At 38.2% G+C, this 22,341-nt stretch overlaps 2 protein-coding genes across 3 annotated transcripts in view; one reads left to right on the forward strand and one right to left on the reverse strand.

The window, feature by feature from the left end:
• Positions 1 to 31: 31 nt before the first annotated feature.
• Positions 32 to 21,901, reverse strand: appb (amyloid beta (A4) precursor protein b). Of its 2 annotated transcripts, XM_061971106.2 has the most exons (18): positions 21,643 to 21,901; positions 19,130 to 19,297; positions 18,923 to 19,052; positions 18,731 to 18,843; positions 16,278 to 16,471; positions 15,985 to 16,211; positions 15,718 to 15,885; positions 10,769 to 10,902; positions 10,631 to 10,705; positions 10,393 to 10,551; positions 6,735 to 6,863; positions 6,549 to 6,648; positions 6,152 to 6,219; positions 5,876 to 6,011; positions 5,752 to 5,805; positions 4,599 to 4,690; positions 4,363 to 4,509; positions 32 to 3,942 (listed from the first exon to the last, which is right to left on the reverse strand). In XM_061971106.2, exons 1-18 carry the CDS (start codon positions 21,703 to 21,705, stop codon positions 3,841 to 3,843), a joined length of 2,259 nt encoding a protein of 752 aa, XP_061827090.1. In that variant the 5' UTR covers positions 21,706 to 21,901; the 3' UTR covers positions 32 to 3,840. The 2 variants fall into 2 exon arrangements, with proteins under 2 accessions (XP_061827090.1, XP_061827091.1); XM_061971107.2 differs by lacking the exon at positions 15,718 to 15,885 and having other exon boundaries at positions 21,643 to 21,899.
• The window catches only part of piga (phosphatidylinositol glycan anchor biosynthesis, class A), a 42,687-nt gene continuing 40,901 nt past the window's right edge, over positions 20,556 to 22,341 (forward strand). Inside the window, exons 1-2 of the mRNA XM_072914479.1 lie at positions 20,556 to 20,627; positions 21,862 to 21,928. The gene's annotated coding sequence lies outside the window, so the exon portion shown is untranslated. The remainder of the gene's footprint in view (positions 20,628 to 21,861; positions 21,929 to 22,341) is intronic.

Here is a 22,341-nt window from a genome sequence, read left to right on the forward strand (position 1 = left end):
AACTGTATGTTATTCATTAATTCACAACGTCTGCCAGGTATATACATTCAAAATTTTATTCATGATATTGTGGAAGTAGAAACTTTTTTTTTAAGCAAATTTCATTTAACTACACAGCGAAATGGGGGGAAATATATATTTTTTTCTTTTGAATGAAACATTTACCTGAATAAGAGCTTTAATTCACATGTCAATGTGGTGATATGATATGTGTGTTGAAGACAGAGAGGACAAGATGGCGGATGCTTGCTTACTTACAATGGAATGAAGAAACAAAACGCAGAAAGGGGAAATAAAAAAAAAAATCCTAATCCAGTGGAACTTCCAAAGCTAGGCGATAACCATAGAATGAGAAAATCGACATGATCTATACAATTACAGAATTGGCTTGAAGGAACTGAAAGCACAGGTTGCCTTATCTTCAATGTCTGAAGAATAAACCATGCAAACCAACAGATGAGTCGTCTTGTCAATATTACAACTGTCGACTTTTTATAAAAATGTATCTTTTTTTAATTATTATGTATTGCAATCTTCCAGTTATTTAAGAAAGAAGTCTTGAAAAGACCTGGTCAATATTCAGGGTTGTCTTATATTCGGGTCAATAATTACTGTGATCAAATATACCATGCAGCTTGGAAGCACAATGGCCAACTTGCATGATAGTTGTCCATAAGAGAGTATTTCTTTGACCGCGCTTAGTTTTACTATACAATGGTTCACTTATTTTTACACTATAATGACATCTAATAACATTAATTTTCATAACCACAGTTTGACCCTGGAACTGACTATTAGGTTTTATGGGGGGGGGGGAAAGTATCTCATAATCGGTTGATTCTTTGGAGGTTCCACTGAAATATCACTAAATGATGATAAAAGATGTGAAACGGGCCACTGAGGCCCCAACAATCAATAACGGCCAATGGAAAGATTGATCTGGAATGATTATCTCACTTTACTCCCCCTCCATTGGCCCAAAATGTATTGTGTCAACATTACAACGAACCATTTTTTTGGTGATGTTTCCCCCTTACCCCACACAAAAAAGACAGGAGTGCATAAAACGCAAACAGTATAACACAATCATCTTCCTTTCGGATACTAATACAACGTCATATATTACATAGAGTATTTGTATTCTTTGCCCATGCAGCTAAAGCAACAGTGAAGCATGGAGACCTTTTTAGAAACCAAAAATAAAAGAGCGGTTTAAAGCGAGTATTTTTCTTCCTCCTTATATCACGCAAGGTCACAAAGAAGACACTAGAAATGTACAATCCTGACAAAAGGTCCTAGACAGGGGGGGTCCAAAGTGCAGACCATTTTTCGTGCTTTGCTTGTTGGCCCTCGGCACATTTGTAAAATAAAATACAATGATTAAACTATTAAGGAGTTATATTACTAGATATTGCGCAAATTTTCTTTGTCACCTTATTTTGACAACGAGGTGATTTATGCAGAATGCTGGCGCCAGCAACTCATTCAGTAACTACAATATGGAATGTCGGAAGAAATTGCGTGTAAATGCTAAAAAGCCCAACATGGATTGGTAGCACGGTGGCCAGATAGCAACATTTGACAAAATATACCACACTAAATCGCCTATCAGCAAAACAAGCGAAAAAATTAGCATTCCAACATTAGCGTGCTAACAGTTAGCATCCATGAAGCACCGAATTATATGACTCTTAGGCAAATATATGCAAAATTAGCTTAAAAAAGCTAACATGCTAACAGTTAGCATGTGTCAAATATCAAATTATGACTCTTGGATGTATAACTGAAATTTTCTGGAAAAAAGCTAACATGTTCATTTTAGCATTCTAACAGTTAGCATGAGTCAAGTAATACATTATATGACTGACATGTGTGCCTGCAAAATTAACTGAAAAAGCTAACAGTTAGCATCTGTCAAATATCAAATTATGACTCTCTGATGTATAATTGTGAAGTTTTCTGGGGAAAAAAGCTAACATGCTCCTTTTAAGCATTCTAACAGTTAGCATGAGTCAAGTATTAAATTATATGACTTATGTGTGTGCCTGCAAAATTAACTGAAAATGCTAACAGTTAGCATTTGTGTAAAATATCAAATTATGACTCTGAGATGTATACCGTAACTGTGAAATGTGCTGGAAAAAAAGTTAACATGCTCATTTTAGCATTCTAACAGTTAGCATGTGTCGAGTATGAAATTATATGACTGATGTGTGTGCCTGCAAAATTAACTGAAGAAGCTAACATGCATCAAGTACCAAAAAGTCTATGCCTCTGAGGTGTCTACCAGCAAAAATTAGCTATACAAGTTAGCATGCTAACTTTAACGAGTTTGGAATTAGCTGCAAATGTTGGTCTTTCATCAATATGAATTGGTTCAGAAATGTAGGAGGAAAAAAACGTCAAAGAAAGGCTGGAATAAGAAAAATAATACCTACATCAGGGCAGTGGTGCGGAATTTTCATGCTTGTCAACATTGACACAAAATATTAGGTTCTCAATAGACACCGAGGTTTAGGGTGAAAATTTTCACCGAAAATATATCCTGGTTTTAGTAGTTAAACCCGCATTGACGACTCCCTTGTTTTAATTGAGCACAGCTGCAAAATAGGCCACCACAGAGCCCCCCCCAAAAAAGTTGTGGTTTAATCAAAGTCAACAAGAGACCGTGTTTTCACATTGTCATTGAACGCACCGCACTGTTAAGTAAGTCTAGCCATACAATCCAAGGGCTTCTTCATTCCCGTCAAGAGTCCTCAGTAAAAATGTCAAAAGTGATGTTAAATGCTAATTTCTTCATTTTGGTCGTTATTCATATGCATTTTCTAGTGTTTTCCGTGTGTAAAATGATCATTTTTATTTTGAAAAAGTCTTGTCCGTCTGTAAAATTATCATTATTCTTTTGAAAAAGTATTGTCCGTGTCTAAATTGATAATTTTTATTTTGAAAAAGTCTTGTCCGTGTGTTAAATGATCATTATTCTTTTGAAAAAGTATTGTCCGTGTGTAAATTGATTATTTTTATTTCGAAAAAGTCTTGTCCGTCTGTAAAATGATCATTATTCTTTTGAAAAAGTCTTGTCCGTGTGTAAATTGATCATTATTCTTTTGAAAAAGTCTTGTCCGTGTGTAAGATTATCATTATTCTTTTGAAAAAGTATTGTCCATGTGTAAATTGGTAATTATTATTTTGAAAAAGTCTTGTCCGTCTGTAAAATGATCATTATTCTTTTGAAAAAGTCTTATGTTTGGGTGTCTAAAACAGATTTCCTATGTGAGAAATAGCTTGGCTTTTCATACGATAGGGTGTCCAGGAGCAGCCTGATAATGAAACCCGAGGTAGCAGTACTTCAGTTCATCACAACGTTGGACGCCCCTGATCTCAGACTTCTTGTACGCTAACTGTATCCGCCGTGCACGACATCGACTTAACAGCCTTCTTCATATGTTACACTTGAAAAAAAAAACGCCAGTATTCATTCTTATGTTAGTTTTTCTTTCATTTTTTTAACAATGTTGAAATATTTAGCGTATAGTGCTGTAATGACACGATTTTCTTCATATATTTCTTTCTCTCTATATATACTGTATATCTATAGTCAGTCAAGGAGTTGTGCAAGGGTTCAGGTGTGGCTAAAATGTGCAGGTGACGCGGAGTAACCCTTGTCTGCCGAAATTAGTGTTAGTATACGTTGTGCAACTGGGGGATCCGCACGGCTCTGTCCCGCAGCTCTTTCACTTTAAAACCACGGCGAGTCATCCAGGTCAAACGTTTAAAAACAAACAGAAGGGTGGAGAGGAGCAAGACAGGAACAGAGCCTGCGGGGTGGTTGGTTTTTGTTTAGTTGTGGATCTGCTCGAAGAATTTGTAGGTGGGGTTCTCGTAGCCGTTCTGCTGCATCTTGGCCAGGTGACGCTCCTCTGGTGTCACTGCCGCGTCCACCTACAAGAACACACGCTTAATAGCGGTAAGGCAGCAAAAGTCCCCTGAGAAAAACACACTTGGGATCCTCGAGGAAAAGCTATTAAAATAAAATCAAAATAAAAACTATAACTGTTCTATTAATTTATGTAATATTATTTCACATTTGTAAGTCATTCTATGTCATGTTTCATAATCATTATTCGTTATATTCATTTTTATTTTATTCCACACGCCGTTATATTCATTCTTATTTTATTCCACACGCTTTGTTATTTTTGGAGCAGATTTTTTTTTTTTTATAAAGAAAAAAAAAAGATAAATTAGATATGATAAACTGAGCTCCATCCATGTAGCTTTAATCTGGTCAGTGCTGCACTGGCGGGGAGTTCAGAACATTTCACTATTTGATAAAAATGGGTATTTGTGGTGTTCCTTTACCTCGATGACGCCGTGATGAATAGAAGTGTATTGCTTCTTCCTCAGCATCACCAGGGTGATGACAATGACGGTCGCTATGACAACGCCTCCCACCATCAGCCCGATGATGGCACCTTTATTGGAGCCCACATCCTCAGCAAAAAATACCTGATATTTAAAAAAAATTAAATAAAAAAAGTTAATGGGTGTAAACAAATCTAATGATGTTCCCGTGAAGTAGTGTAAGGTTTTCTGACCAGTTTTTGATGGTGGACTTCATAGCCAGCACTTTGCCTCTCCTTGGTCTCAAGTCGCACTTGGGGCATCTCTTCTGGCTTCAGGGCAGACCCTTTAAAAAATAAAAAGATGAAAAAATAGTGTGATGATAACCATTTAACAGGAAATTTGAACTTTTTGCAACATGGAAAAGTTTTAGAATTCCGAATTCAGACACTAAATAAATACACTTGTAAAATACACCAGTGGTTCTTTTATATATATGCAGACATATATATATATATATATATATATATATATATATATATATATATGTATGTATATATACATGTATATGTATGTATGTATGTACACGTACACACACACACATAAATAAACATATATCCACACATACATATATAAATATATACATATAAATAACCATCCATCCATTTTCTACCGCTTGTCCCTTTCAGGGTCGCGGGGGGTGCTGGAGCCTATCTCAGCTGCATTCGGGCGGAAGGTGCGGTACACCCTGGACAAGTCCGCACCTCGTCACAGGTACATATATAAATATATATATACACATACATCAACATATATACCAATATATACATACATATTTATACACCGATATTTACATACATACACATCGATTTATACATATATACACATACATAAAAAGGTATATACACATACATATATAAACATACATATGTACATCTTCATATATATATATATATATATATATATATATATATATATATATATATACATACAAATATATTCATATACATACATACATATATATATGTATATATATATACATATATATATACACACACACATATATATATATATCTATATGTATACATACATAAATATATATATACACACACATATAGATGCATTACGCAGCACTTATTTTAGCAATATCCAAAAAAAGGCCACTAGGTGGCAGTATTACGCTACAAACACAGGTGAGCCGTTTTACATAATTGTAGTTGTCTTATCTTCTTTTTACACTTTTATGGGAGTTTTAAATACTACTCAAAATGTGCAGTTAGCAATAATAGGTGTCATGATGGGGACAGTTTGACACTGGAACAGATTTATCTACTTTACTACATTTACAATTAGATTTCTTTGTTTTACATGTTGAACTTTAGATGTTGGTGAACTTGTAATACTTACCAGGGTGTGTGGGTAGTCCTCTATCTGGAACTGGGCGAGCATCGACAGGCTCAACTGTGAAGAAATGCAACCAATTTATAATGAATGATTAGCTTTTTAAAGTGTTTTTGGGTGTGTGTCTTACCGTGGTTCTCAGTGTTGGGCTGGTTGAAGCTCTCAGGGTGGATGAAGCCCAGCCTGTCGAGGCCTGGGTCCATAGGAGCGAAGCTGTAGGCCTGGTCGGGCATGAGGGCGTCGTTCCCGTAGCTCATCCTGTCCACCTTGTTCACGTTAAGACAGAGAAAGGACCTGTTAACTCCATGTGTGCTGAGTCAGATCACAGTGTGTGTGATCCTGTATTTACACGTTCATTTAGTGGGGGCAGGTGAGAGAGAGGGTGGGTGGCTGCGACCCGACTCACCCTGGTGTCACTCTGCAAGGAAGAGACTTGCTGAGACAGCTCGGACTGGACTCTCTGCACGATGACAGCTAGGATAGATATGCAACTTTAATGCTCATATTTAACATATGAAATAATTAGGACACCCAGTGGGGTAAATGACATTAGTGGCTCCCCCAGTGGGTGCACATGAGTACATATTACTTAAGCAAATAGTATGATAGTATGTTCTTCAAAAATAATAAACCGTTTTCTATATGTGTGGTATATTTGTAGCCTGTGTTGGTTACTTCACAGGCCACTTTCTGGTTGGCAATGAATGATGTGACGATACATTACGCTATTTTTTTTCATTGTGGTATATTTTTAAGCAGTCTCTTTTATGCAAGATGTTTTTTGAAAAGATGTTGAAACTTACAGACTTGGTTGTGTATCTCGTTGGCCACAGTGGGCACTTTGTAGAGCAAACCCAGGGACTGGTTCATCCTCTCGTCAATCACACGCAGGTGGGTCAAAACCTGCAGAAGGCGAACAAAAGTTGACATGCTTTTATTAAAAAACAAAAAAAACATCATATTTTAAAAAAAATCATTAAGCGGCATACCTGAGGCCGAATCTGCGCAGCCTTCTTGGGGTCGACCGTTCGAACGTGCTCGTAATGTTTGACTGTGTGCTGACGGTCCTTCTGCTCGGCCCGGACGTACTTCTTCAGCAGGCTCAGCACCTGACGAGGCTGGTGAGGTAAAAGTTGGACTTTAACATTTGAAAACAATATGCACTGTAAAATGCTGTAATCATTAGAAGGCAGGCAATAATGGAGGGATGCTGTAATTCATGCAGCATTTATGATATAGAGTAGAATCGGATTTACGAACCCCTCATTGTACGCACTTTTTGATTTACGAGCCACAGATCGAATGAACATATACTTTGGTGTACAAACCTTGTCTCTGTGTACGAACATTTCATCCACCCATTGTGTGTCTCGCGGCACAGACATTGTGGGCGGGCTGATCGAGCTCCCATCCTCATTCAGTCAGCAGTGCTGCTATTAGCTATTGTGTTACTTTGTGTGCTTTTTGACTGTTTTTAGCCTTTTTACATCATTTTTTTGGTTTGCCAGCTCTTTTTGCCCTGCATGAGAAAAGTGCCCTTTTTGCTGGCGCCTTTAAAAAAAAAAAATTTAAGAAAAAAATTACGCACATTGTAAATAATTATCCCCAAATATGTTTTGATATCTGACAGGGCATTTATTTGAGTTATTGTTAGAATTCTTCCCTGGTCTGCTAAGCTGCTTTCATCCCGGGGCTCACGTGGCCACGCCCCTCATTTCTCTCCTTCTGATGCAGTGCTGGGGCCGTATTTATCAAGCGTCTTAGAATTACTCCTAAGAAGTCTGCTAAGAGTTGACTTATGAGTAAAGAAATTTTTCGCTGAAAGCTGCACTTAAAAGTTAGTTATCAAGCGTCTTACTCACACTTTCAGCGAAGAGTAGGACTGAATCTTAAGTGTCACACTCAGAGCTGAATTACGACATTAATATGTGCCGTAAACGGAATTTTAGGTGACGTCATTTCTGTGTCCATAGAAATGACCAATCGCGGAAGGGAATCCCTTGTCTAAGAATAAAGAAATATCTTAGAAATATTTAAGTGGACAATGGGAGTGTATATTTTGACAATAAACTACAAAATAATACAAAACAAACAAACAATATTGGCAATGAATCAAAAATAAATGTTTCCTTTTCTTTCCAATTCATTTTCCCAGTGGTGAGATATCGAAGCAATGTGATGACCTTTAGTTCTGCTGTGAAAGCTCTGCTGCGTGATGTTGCTGATAAGATGACGCCCCTTATTAAATCTGTGACAAAAATAATACCCGCTCTGTCCAAACGATACCGTTTGATCAGCTGCTCGTCATCAAACAAAGCCAGGACATCCTTCCGCTCCCTGAACGTTCGCGCACGTTTCTGTCGCCTCAGTGCCATCCCCCTGCTGGCAACTCCTAACCACTTAGGACACCTCTGAAGGTCTCTTAAGTATCATGGAGAGTAGGAGTGATTCTTGGACTTAAAGTAGGACTAAATTTCGCAAATTCTCAGGACTTAAGTGTAAAATGGCACTCTAAGACGCTTGATAAATACGGCCCCTGATCTACTGATCTACTCTTTTTTTCAGGAAATCCTGTGTTTGTCCTTCTTTCCAGGCGTCTTCCCGGTCCCATTTTGTTTGTTTTTGCTACTGCAGCAATCAAGTCGCTCGACAAGGCTCCGTCTGCCATAGTCAGAGCGTGGGCTCATTAATGGAGCGCCGTGAGTTTCATTTTCCGTAATCCAAACAAATAATGCGACAAAGATGGATTGACATGAAGACGACAGAAATGTATCTCTGCTAAAAATCCAAACTTTGTGTAAATATCTTGACAAATAAAAGACTTATTTTCTTCAGGTAAGGAAGAGCAGGCAGCAGCTCACACATTCATATCTTTTTGTAACATCCAGGAAGAAATGATGACAGCCTGCTTGAAACATTTCTCAACTATAATTCTCAGGGCATTCAATCGATGCAACTAGTCAGACTTAGTCTGACCAATCTAAGTCAAAGAGCACAAACTCGTGAAGCCTACATGGGTGAGAGGCGAAACGTCTTCTAAGACAAACCAAACAGTCCAGGTACGATCAATTGAATGTCCTGAGAATACAATGACCTGGATGAATGAGAACATCCACAGACACGTCACAACTATAAGCTACGTGAAGGAGCTCAGAATTGTTTTTATTTAAATGTTCGCAATATATCAGGGCTCCTCATGAGGTATGTATTAAATCCAAAAATGTCTATAAAATTGTGATTGAGTGGATAGCGAGTTCTTGTGATGTGGAGAACTTTTGTTCGAGTCCAGGCAATGATTTATTTTTTGTTGATTTAAAAAAGCCCATATATTTTACCAATTTTCCCAGGAGATTTCCAAAATTTTGGAATGCAGCATTAGACACATGTAATAAAGGTGTTTGTAAACTCCCCTGACGCTGTTCGGTGCTAAATTAACCAAAATATTAGTGCCGCATGAAACATTGTATCGCTACTGGTTTGACATTGCCTAATTTTTTTTATTTGTGTACAACTTAAAGCCTTGTCCAGCTGTTTACTGACGAATACTAGTATTGTTTAGCTAACTTTTACTGAAAATGAATATCGCCTCAAAATACTGGTTGGTTATCGGCCTCCTTGACTACTAATAACCAGTATCGGCCCTGAAAAAAACCTGTCGGCCGATCTTTGATTCAAAGTGTGCAAACTTTTACTAAAATATAGACTGTTGTCGAGGCTGGAACCCATTATTCATATTTACGATGTTTCTTATGGAGAAATCTTTTCTTTTTCAGAAATAAGTCTTGTTTTTCCCTAAAAGTTAGGAAACATCTGATCTCATCCACCTTTATTCCTTTACTTGATTATGGAGACTTGCTTTTTATGAATGCACCTGGCACTTACTTGAAAAAAATACACTGTATATTACTGTGCCTTACGTTTTATTACTGGTTGTGGAAATCTTGTCCACCACTGCACTTTGTATGCAAAGGCAAACTGTCCATCTTTAACTGCCCGAAGACTTTCTCGATGGATAGTTTTTTTTATATATATAAATGTCTTCTTGGACTTGTCCCCACCTATGTGTGTTCCTTTGTGTGTAGAGACTCCAGTCATAACAGCCTACTCTCAGGATGTCCTCCACATGTTGGTTCCTAAAGCCAACACAGAACTTGTTAAAAAAAAAAAAAATCCTTCAGATATGCTGCACCCTGGTCATGGAATGACATCCAGAAAGATCTGAGGCTACCAGAATTGATCACTTTGGGGGAGTATAAGTCCATTTTAAAAGATCAAGAAACCAGTTCTCTTGGGCAATGTACTTGCTTTCAAATTGAATTATTACTTAATTGTTTTAAATTATTTTTGACCTGTTGTGGTATGACTGCTGTTGTTGTTGCATTGTCTTGTTGTAATTATTATTGTAACTTTGTTTGTGCCGCCCTCTTTGTCAGATCGCTCTTGAAAAAGAGATTTTAATCTCAATGAGTCTTTACCTGGTTAAATAAAATAAATTGAATTGAAGTGTGCTTCAATATACAAACGTTTCAAAGTTGATGAAATCAAGGTTCCACTGCATTAGTGTGGTTGTGTTTTGCAATAGCGTGGAACTGCAGTGCGACAAGTGTGTGTGTGTGTGTGTGTGTGTGTGTGTGTGTGTGTGTATACCCGTGGAGGGTTTCCCTGCAGTGCGCTGAGGTAATTTTCCAGAGCCATGCGTCGACGGCTGTTGACCAGAGCTTCCACGCGGGCCATGTGGGTCTCCACCAGCTGCTGCCTCTCTCCGGCAGCCTCGTGCTCCAGAGCCTCCACCTTATCCTGGAAGTGCTGCCGTTCCATACATGCAAACATTGTCTGCTGTGGTGACACTTTATCTGAAAACATGACAGTTGTGTTGTGCTTGTACCTGAATGACTGCTTTCTTGTCAGCACGTGGCAGGTTTTTAGCCTTCCTCTCAGCCTCCTCCCACTCCCTCATCACCTGAAGAACACGAAGCCATCACAACAATGCACAAACTCTAGGAAAAAGTACGCCGTCACTAACCTGCGACATCTTCTCCCTGTGCTTGGCCTCCAGGCTTTCCTTGGCTTTCTGGAAGTCGCCGTGCTCGCTGTCGTCGCCGGGAGACTCCAGGTATTGATCCACAGCGTCAGGAGCACTGGGCATCATAGTGGGTACTAAGGAGGAAGGCAGAAGGATGGAGGGTTCAAAGAGAACAAGGGAAAAGGCAGACAAGAAATTTAACTCAAAAGTTGACTTGTTACTTTAAAACATTCAACAGAGGCGACGTTATATAGTGTTAAAAGACGAAACATTGCATAACATTTTAAACATCCACTGTTAAAAAACACATACTGTATTTCCTCAATTATATTCACCAAACAGCAGAGAGGAGCAGGTGTTTATCTATTTCCATCCATCCATCCGTCCATTTTCTACCGCTTATCCACTTATTTTACCAAAAAAATAATTTAAGAAAAAATATTTACTAATGTTGTCACAGCTTCTACAGAAAAATTAAGTCGGAAACACAGACAAAAGCAATTGTTGTATGTTTAAATTTTAAATGTCACATAATTTGAAGAGACACATTTTTTGTTGATATATAATAATAACAAATAAAAAATACTTGCATAATAGACTGCATTTGACGTAAGGCATTGTTTTGATAAGGCCTTTATTTGTGCAAATGCATTACTTTCCACAAATAGACTACATATTTAAAAACATGTTTCTATTGTAAACATTTTCATGCTTAGTATCTACAGTATTTTCACCAGAAACACAAACAAATACATGTTGTTTTTTAAAAGAATAATATTCAATAAATTAGGGGCTAAATGCATGCTTTGTATTGTTGGGTACAATTATTTGATTTCATACATTTATTTGAAGTAAAGTATTTATTTGTATTCACTTTTTGTTCACATTAACCCTTTTAGAGGCTTAAATACATGTTTTCGATAATATTTTTCCCTCAAATAATGATACCAATTTAAATTAATTGAATTCAAAAAAAATTTAAGGCTTTATTTTATGTTTTCCATTCTTTTATTTTCCCCAAATAATGACACTTAATTCAAAATGTCGCCTGAAGTCAGCTGGGATATAGACTCACGCTTACCAACAACACTAATAAGAATGAGTGGCATAGCAAATGAATGGATGGATAATTTAATATTTTTCTAAAAATCAAACTTAATCAAAATTAAATTAAATTAAAAACTTAAATGAGTAAATATTTTTTTCAAAAATATAGTTTCCCTTAATAATGATACTTAATTCAAATTAATTAATTAAATTCTAACATTTACAATAAAGTTAATATTTTTTCCCAGTAATATATTTTCCCCAAATAATGACACTTAATTCAATGTAGCTAAATTGTATTTCATGTTTTAAAATATGTTAAAATAATGTTACTTAATTAAAATAAAGTAATATAAATCAAAACTTAAAGGGGCTGTTTGCAACATTTACAAAGATGCCTCGAGGCTGCCAACTTTCCAATATATTTTACATAATATATCCCGCTCTGTTATGGCTTCTCAAACGTAATGACGTAATTACGTAAGTACAGAACACATGCACGCGCATTAGCTTTAGGCCTTGCTAGCTAATAATAACAATTTTGGTAGCTAGTGTTAGCTATCATTGAATGTATATTGTTTAATAACAACAACATGACTGCACGCGCAGTCATGAGTTTTTTGAGACCGGGTGAGTGACCGCCGTAAACACCAATCAACTTATTCGTGTCAGTAAAATGTTTATTGCATACATTTTGTAATTGTGAAAAATATAGACAATTGTCAAACAAATATATTCTGTTTAACCATTAGCTAGCCGGTGGTGTTCTTGTTACATTTTTTGCTTTAAAAATGTAACTGTGAAGAAGTTGCAAACAACCTCTTTAAGCATATGCTTTAAATGATTTATATTTTTTTTAAATATATTTTCTTTAAATAAAGATACTTGATTCAAATTATATATGGAATGTAAACTAAACCGCAGTGCTAAAGTAACATAAGAACAGTAAAGACACCATTTGTTATTTTTCTCTTCAGCTGCAAGAAAATGAGTGTCTATTTTAGGGGAGGAATTTATTTGTTGAAGCTTACATCGCACCCTGCTTTTCATCAAGACCCCCAATCACTAAGGGCACAGGCCACTATTTGAGGAAATACAGTGATCAGGTTAGAGACAGAGGAAGTTGTAAAATACACTGGTTATTATGTGCAATAAGTTTCCCAGTGAAGATGTGTGTTTATGTTGGTTGGGTGTGGGAGATTAGAGATAAGACGAGAAGTGCCGAGTCAGGATCAAGGCAAGAGTTGCACTTTCCCCACCTCTCTTCACAAACACATCCAGTACAACGGTGCAGCAGTCAGCTGGTTTAGACATCCTGAGTCAAGACATTGCTGCAGCAAGGCATGCAAACACGTGCACCATCATCAACATCAGCAGCTGCTTCCAGATTTAAAGCTTGTCCTGCTCCACATGCTTGGAGTTAAGTATCAGTTAGTGTGACTGACCGCTTTACAAGACAATGAGATCAGCGAGCGGATGATCTGGAGGTGATTAGCGGATTAGCGAGAAAGGCTTCACAACGAGGGACCTTGGCTCCAACATTCTTCAGTAGTTGCTTTTGTTGCATCAATGTACAATGTATTTGCTAGTTATATCTTTGTCAAACTGCATACAATGTTGACAAAATTGCTGTGTGTATGCAGTTTTGGAAGTAGTCATGTCAAATTAAGTTTTATTTCAATCTGATCCACTTTTGCAATTTAAATTCAATGTGGAAAATCCCATTTAGCATCAAAATCAGATCCACACATTGTTGTGTTAAAGTAGTATTTTAAATATATTGTTATCTGAATATGAAAGGAACTTCACGCAGCCATTAACCTAACACTATTCTTGCTTTTTACATTTTTTATTATATCTTGAGGGAAAATTCTATGGAAAGTAAACCTTGCTATACTTTGGAGTAGTCAGTGTACAGCTTGTACAGCAATATACGTTGACATTTAAAATGACACAACCAATATTCTCTAAATTAGCTGGCAAAACAAGTGAGGAGCAAGAAGAATGTGCCTCGCTTACAGTCAAGCTTGGGGATGCACAAGTGCTGTGGAGCCATGGTTCATTGAGGGTAAACAGGAATTCAAAATGGAGTCAACACGGAGGAGCGGACTTACTTGTGTTGCCAGCTATTTAGACAAAACTGTCTGCTTGTTGACACTAAATCTGCACTACAATAAAAGTTGTATCAGTACATTGACTACTCTAATGCATATGTGTCAAACTCAAGGCCCGGGGCCAGATCTGGCCCAGTATGTCATTTCATGTGGCCCATCACATTATTCAATATGGTTTGCAACGTCTTCAGTGTGTTCTGCCACATTATTCAATGGGCCTGGCCATATTATTTAATATGGCCTGCTATGCCATTCAATGTGGCCCACCACATCATTCAATGTAGTCTTTCACATCATTTAATCTGGTCTGCCAAATCATTCAATGTGGTCTGCCACATCATTTGATGTGTTCTTCTACGTCATTTAGTGTGGGCCACTACGTCATTCAACGTCGTGCACTCGTCATTCAATGTGGGCTTCCACATCATTTGGTGTGTCCCGCCACATCATTCAATGGGACTGGGCATATTTTTTAATATGACCTGCCACATCATTAAACGTGGTCTGTCACATCAATCAATGTGGTCTTCTATGTCATTTAATGTGGCATCATTCAATGTGGTCATCCACGTCATTCAGTGTGGCCAACCACATTATTCAATGTGGTCTTCCATATCATTTAATCTGGTCTGCCAAATCATTCAATGTGGTCTTCTACGTCATTCAATGTGGTCATCCAACGTGGCCCACCACGTCATTCAATGTGGTCATCCACTTCATTTAATGTGGTCCACCACGACATTCAATGTGGTACACCACGTCATGAATGTGGTTTACCACTTCTCAATGCGGTGTTCCACATCATTCAATGTGACCCGTCACGTCATTCAATGTGGTCATCCACTTCATTCAATGTGGTCAACCACATCATTTAATGTGGTCATCCACGTCATTTAATGTGGTCATCCACGTCATTTAATGTGGTCATCCACGTCATTTAATGTGGTCATCCACATCATGTAAAGTGGACAACCACGTCATTTAATGTGGTCCACCACCTCTTTCAATGTGGTCCACCACGTCATGAATGTGGTTCACCACTTCTCAATGCGGTGTTCCACATCATTTTAGTGGCCCACCGCGTCATCATATAACCTGGCCTTCCACGTTATTCAATATTGTCCACTAAGCCGTTTAACGTGGCCCATCACACCATTCAATGTGGTGCACCACATCATTTAATGTAGTCTTCTACATCATTAAACGTGGTCCACCACAGCATTTTAAATGGTCCACCAGGGCATTTAATGTGGCCTGCTACGTCATTCAATGTGGTCCGCCACGTCATTTAAAATGGTCCGCCAGGGCATTTACCGTGGCATCATTCAATGTCGTCTTCCACATAATTTATTGTGGTCTGACACATTATTCAATGTGTTCTTCCATATAATTTATTGCGTTCTGCCACTTAATTTAATATGTCCCTTAGAGGACAGCCATGATTGCGATGATGTCCTCAATAATAAGAACAAGTATGACACTACTGCTCCAAAGTATATCCAAGTTTACTTTCTACAGTATTGTATAACACAATGATCTCTGAAATGTGAGATACTAGCTTGGAAAAAGAAATGGAATACTAGTACATGTTGGCTGAACACGTGAAAAGACTAAAATGTAATCTCATAATTAGATCAAATTGACTTGCCAGTCCTCAGAAAGGTCTAAGTTGAAAGAATACTGAGGAAAAAATTGAGAGTGTGAGTAGTAAAGAGAGACAGTCTGCAGTCAGGCTTTATAGAGTTGACACGGTTTTGTCCGCATTCCCAATCCTAGGAGGTAACTTACAGGAGCTGCTGCAGACGGCTAAGCAGTATTCCTCGGAATCAAAGTTATTCCTGTTGCCCCCGCAGCCCCCAAACAAGAAGGGGGCACAGCGTCCCGTTTTGGGCACGAAGTGCCAACGCTCCAGCTTGGCACCACACGTGCCTTTTGCGGCACGTGACCAACAAACGGCTGGGGTGTATACACACACACACACAGGTCATGTCACAAACACATATAGATATAAACCACAGAGAAATTATCGAGACAATGAAAATGTTATTTTATTACCTCTGACGACCTCCTCAATGGATTCAGTGGTGGTAGTTGTTGTCATGGCAACGTTCGCATTGCGCTCATCGCTATCTCGCTCATTGGTCATGTCGTCGTCTTCTTCTTCTTCCTCCTCCTCCTCCTCATCCTCGTCTTCGCCATCCCTTTCAAAAGTATCTTCATCATCCTCCTCCTCCTCGTCATCTTCTGCAGCAGTGGGCTCCGTGTCGACATGCTGAGTCATGCTGAGGAGAAACACCGTTCAGAATCACACATATAGGTGAATTAGTATTTTCAAAAAGATGGCTTACCTGTTGTCGTTGTTCTCGTTAGGCTCAGATCCGCCCCACCACACGTCCGACTCTTCCCCGTCCAGCGCCGCGCTATCCGACTCCTGCTCGGCCTCAGCCGGGCAGCACACAAATTCCACACCTCGGAAACGGTCGATGTCACACGGCCATAGCATCCCGTAGTCATGGAGATTCGTGGAGCGGTCCGCGCAAGACTGGTTTTGAACAAAAGATGCAAAAATCTTGACTCCTATCGTCATCTTGCAACTGAAACCATCATCACAAGTTTAAAGGGGAACTGCATCGTTCACAATCATTATGAAAGACGTGACGAAGGATGGAATTTTTTTAATGCATTCTAACTTGTAATTAAAAGTCTGCTTACTCTATTCCGCCCATATAATCCAGTTAAAAAAACATCTAAAAAGCGCCAAAAATATTCCATTTACATTTCGTGACTTGAATATTAACAAAGTATTGGTGATATTGCTGTTATAAGCTAACGGACACAAACTATTTATAGCGGCGCCATGGTCACGAGCTTGTGTGTAATGCTGACATCATCGAGTGGGCAGCTGTTTCCTCGCTTCCCTGCTCCCTGGAAGTTTATTCTAGATCACAAATCATACCTCTCGCCTGGATATAAGAGGGCTGAGGACTATTTCGACAAGTAGGTACAAGTTGACAGCCAAATTAGGCTCGGAAATGACGAGAACAACACGAAAAGATGCTTAGCTTCATTTCTTTGCGAGGATTATGAGTCATTCTTTATCTAAATGGGAATATATAAACATCCTAGCAGTCGGCATACTAATGACAGCAGACTTTGCACGGTAAGTGATATTTTATTATGTTTATTGGCTCTCCTGGACTCTGCAGTGAGCGGTGATCAGTGATGTTATTGAAAAAAAGGTGAACAATGTGAGGCGTTTTTAAAATTAATGACCACGAATGCTTAAAATGATCAAAATAGGTAAATATTAAATGTTATTATAAATGTGCCATATTACATAATGTATATAAAACATTAACGGGGATGTTTGGATGTTATTTAAGGGCTTTATAAGCAGAATAGAGCCGCTCCCATATAGGGTCCATTGTTAAGAATTTTAATTGAATGTATTTAATATTTAGAATGCATTTTTGTAAAAATCCACCCGTCGACACATCTTTCATAATAATTATGAATGACAAGCAAAAGTCCAAAAAAGTGCAGTTCCCTTTTAAAGGAAGCCTAGGTATTTGTTTGTGATGAAGTTGTGAGGCCGGACTGAATTCAACCTGTAGAGGGCACAATAAATCCAACCCCGATTACTGTACTTTGCTTCTAAATGGGCTGTGGAACCAATTAAACAAGAAGTCCAGCAAGTAGTGTTTATCATTGTAGGTTTGAGAGAAGACATGTTAAAAAAACGATTGGCTGAAGTGGACCATTTATTTAGAAAAAAAGATACTAATGTTTGATATAGCAGCACCTTTCAATCCTTTTAAATAGTTACTTGCATTATTATTGTATATTATAATATAATTACATCATAATCACTGTATGTTTGTATTGGTTTTCACAGTTTGTATTGGTTTTCACAGTTTTATGTATACATTATAAAAATTGCAAATCAAATCACAATCACAATTTTGGTGAGAAAAATCTAAATTAGGTTTTTTCTCATAATAGTGCAGCCCTAATTTGAACCATCAAACGTCGCTAGAAAATCAGGCCCAATCATTGTAATTTACTGCCTTAATGGGCTGGGGTAGAAATAAACAGGATGTATGTTTGATTGCATTTCTGTTGTCAGACTGTCTCTGTCCCGAGAAAAGTATGTATCTCTTAATCTTGTGTGTTAAGCTAGATAGACGATTTTAATTGTATATCTGAAAAGTATCCATATTGGGATATGCTTGCTACATGAGTGCATGGATTTTCATTGCTAAACAATGAGACACTTCATGAAATTGAATGCTTGCAAGAACCAGCACGGGGATAATGAAAATTCAGGCCCGACGAATGCATTGTCCTCATAAATATAGGTTGCAGAGGAATATTGTCGTAGAAGTAAACATGTTATTATTCCTCACTAAGAAAGCATCCATCTTTGAATGTTGTGAGTTTCTAAGTGGCAATATGTCATCTGTAAATTAGATATGGTGGGACATTAGTGCTACCGTAGTGTATCAGTTTTCCTCGCTGAGAGGCGTAGATTAAATTCAGTGCTTGTAAAGAACAGCAGAGGGTGCAGCAAATTCAGGCCCGACGAGTCTAGATTGTTGCCTCAATGGGCTGTAGAATTACTATTGACATGCCCTGTTCATCCTAAATGAGATAAACAAATGACATTGATCATCATGATGAACATTTAACTGTTCGTGTTTTTTAGGTGATTCGGTCTCACAAAAAGGAGACCAGATGGAGAAAGATTAAATGGCGCATAAGATCCACCGCATGGGGAGGAGGGGCTGAAACAGTGACGCACCTCTTTGGCAAAAGTGTGCCAATGCAGATGGCTCTCACACTGGTCCATACGCTCCTTGTGCAGGAACTTACACTTATCCGGAACCAAAAGGGCGTCGCTCACAAACTCCCCGACTGAAACCACAAGGTTATCTTTACTGTTAGAAATAGAACGATAGTGTTTGTGGTGCATACACATGCAGAATTAACGTACCCAAGCAGCGGTAAGGCACCACAATGAGTGGGTGACTGCGGCATTGCTTGCGGCCTTTCTTGCACCAGTTCTGGATGCTGACGGGTTGGTTGGCCTCCACCACGTTGGTGACCTGAAGCTCTGGGTACACCTGCAGAAAAAACATGTTTTAAATGTTTCACCCCTGCATATTGTCTTTCTAATCCACCCAGGCCCCCTTTGAAGTACCTCTTGGCAGTACTGCAGGATGCCCTCCTTGGTGCCGACGCAGCTCTTAGAGCCAGAGGGATCCGACTCCCACCTGCCAGTCTGCACATTGATGTGCATGTTGAGCTTGCCGCAAAACATGGCCACCTGCGGCTCGGTTAGCAAACCCACCGAGTCATCAGCAGGCACCTGAACAGACATGAATGAGTAATGGTTGGATGAAGCAATGGAGTTGAGCATTACTTGGCAGCAATCAGCAGAGGCGCTGTAGACTCAGTCATAGTCACCGTGATAGTGGGCCATATGGCCTGAAATCCACATATATATATATATATATATATATATATATATATATATATATATATATATATATATATATATATATGGATGTCAGGCCATATGGCCCACTATCACGGTGACTATATGTATATATATATATATATTAGGGCTGCAACTAACGATTAATTTGATAATCGATTCACTGAGGGCCACATCGCAGTTATGTTTGGCACCAGAGGGCCGTTTCTAACAGTGAATACTATTATTACACAATTTCTAATGCATTTTATTAGTAGATTTTTAAAAAACTAAAACGTTAAAAAAATATGGTAAGTTGCAATAATTTCACCTCAAAATGTAGTGTATGGAAAAACAGTACTGCTGTTTTTATGGTAAAAAAAAAGAAAGGCAGCTCAGTTGCCCGAATTTTACTGTAAAATATACATATGTTTTTTTACTGTAAATAAAAAAACTGAAATTTTATAGTAAAATTTTGGCACCTGAGCTGCCAGTTTGTTTGTTTTTTACCGCAAATCAACAACTGTAGATTTTGTGCCAAAAAATGCACCACATTTTATTACAGTAAAAACAGTACTGTTTTTTTCTTTTAGAGAAAAATGCTGTAAAAACCACAGCAAATTTCGCAATTTTACCATGAAATCTATTGCTACTTTTACATTGCACAATTTGATTGATAACGTGCTTTGAAATAATTATAATTAGTATTTATTTATATTTTTTAAAAATGGTTTGAATGTTTGATAATATAGTTTTGCATAATTAGACAATATTTAAGTTAACAATTTGGGATTACATATTTTTTCCCAAAAGAGAAAGAAAGAATATATTAAGTAAGAAAAGTTATAGTACTTTATTGATACATATTATTTCCAGCCTTTCGAGGGCCAAATAAAATGAAGTGGCGGGCCACATCTGGGTTTGAGTCTGACAACTGTGCCCTAAGATAAATAATTTGGGCAAGACTATCAGATAAAATAAGGCTTAGTTACAAAACACATTCAACACAATTTGCTCAGATTTAGTTTGTCTTATTTCTACTTAATTGACATTACATGTCTTTTTTTGTTATTTTCACTGAGATATGATTGTTATATTTTCAAAGATCCAAGATGCAAAGATCCTCTATGTGACAGGAGCACCCTGCTGTTTTTAGGGACCTGCTCTAGAAATACCCTCCACATTGTTAAAAAAACTAACTGCAAAAAGGCTTAGCAAACAGGTGAGTTCTAGCATTTTTAACAATAGTTGCAAAATATTCTTTATATGACATGAATTATCTGGTGTTTTTTTAAGATTGGGCTGCAAAATAACTCTCTGTCCACGTATTGTCATCCATGTGGCAGATATGGCCCGCGGCCCCCCATTTAAATCATGCCAATATTGAGAAGGTTGCAATAGTTTTGCTTTGTAAGTAATCCGATCCGCATTAGTTTGAACATTGCTATTTTAGCATTGTATATCATCCAGTTTGTTCATGTAGTAATTGAAGTTGCAGTAGTGTGTTTAATTTCGTGTGATGACAGCCGCAAAAGAGCAGGCGCCATCTTGCTTATGTCAAACTACATAGCAATCTCTTTAGCATTTGACAAGTGTTGAAATACTGCCAAAAACACGCAGTTGTTGGATAATTCAAACTATTTACACACAGGGGGAGTAATTATATCCACACATTGTCGCTTATTATGTGTTATTGTCAAACGCGACAAATTAGCTGAGCGTAGCAGTTTAGCTGAAATGCTAACAAGCGTAAACGTCGTTATCTACGCAAGCTAGCTGACCTTAAAAATCCAGAATTCATTTTTGCTTAAGACGGCGAGAGCTAGTACTAACCATGTGGAACGTGGAATTTGGGTTTTTAATAATAACATTGCGGGATTAGTTGTCGAAAATGGCGCTGGGCCTTGTTAGCACTTATGTTTTGGCAGATGCTAGTTGTTAGCACTGCTTATGTTAGACATATGCGGTAAAACAGTGCAATACACATGGCGCACATACTATGTTAGGAATCATCTTCAAAAATCGTAATATTGAGCGTTTTTAATGTTATTTTAACACGTAAACATATTGTAATAATGAGAATATTATTTCATATTCACTGGCACCGTTATGTCTTTCACGTCATAATATTTCCGACTTGACAGCGGCCTGCCTCATCCCGCCAGGAAAGGCTCACTGACTCCCGGTTACGTGCAGGGCAATGTACCGTGCTGGGGGCTTTCCCCGGTACTACTTACCTCGGATGAGAGTGTCAAGGTCGCCGCAATTAAGAGAAAAAATGCCGCCGTGTGTCCCCCCATAACGTCTTCCTCCGGGTATCCCAAGCGTCCTGTTGGCGTCGTCTCTGTCAAACAGCTGCTTGTTGTTGTTATTGGTAATGTGAATAAATCACGCGTGCTGACACGGACGTGGCAGATAAAGCAATCCCGGTGATCCCTCCTTGTTTTCCTCCCCAGTGGTGACGGATGGATGGAAGCTGGATGTGTTTGGATGGGGGAGGCGGAGGAGAGAGTGGGAGTGGTGGTGAGTCGAGGCAGTATATTGTATTGTACATGCATGCATATTACATACATGTATATACGATGTATACTACAGTACTATACTGCAGATGTATACTATCTAGTCCGGGGGTCGGCAACCTGCGGCTCTAGAGCCTCTCTGGAGCTTTTTCAAAAATGTATGAAAAATGGAAAAAGATTGGTGGAAAAAAAAATATTTTTTGTGTTAATATGGTTTATGTAGGAGGACAAACATTACACAAACCTCCCTAATTGTTATAAAGCACACTGTTTATATTAAACATGCTTCACTGATTCGAGTATTTGACGAGCTCCGTTTTATCCTACTAATTTTGGTGGTCCTTGAACTCACCGTAGTTTGTTTACATGTATAACTTTCTCCGACTTTCTAGGGCGTGTTTTATGCCACTTCTTTTT

Source organism: Nerophis lumbriciformis, linkage group LG13 (genome assembly GCF_033978685.3).
Source record: "Nerophis lumbriciformis linkage group LG13, RoL_Nlum_v2.1, whole genome shotgun sequence".
NCBI lineage: Eukaryota > Metazoa > Chordata > Actinopteri > Syngnathiformes > Syngnathidae > Nerophis > Nerophis lumbriciformis.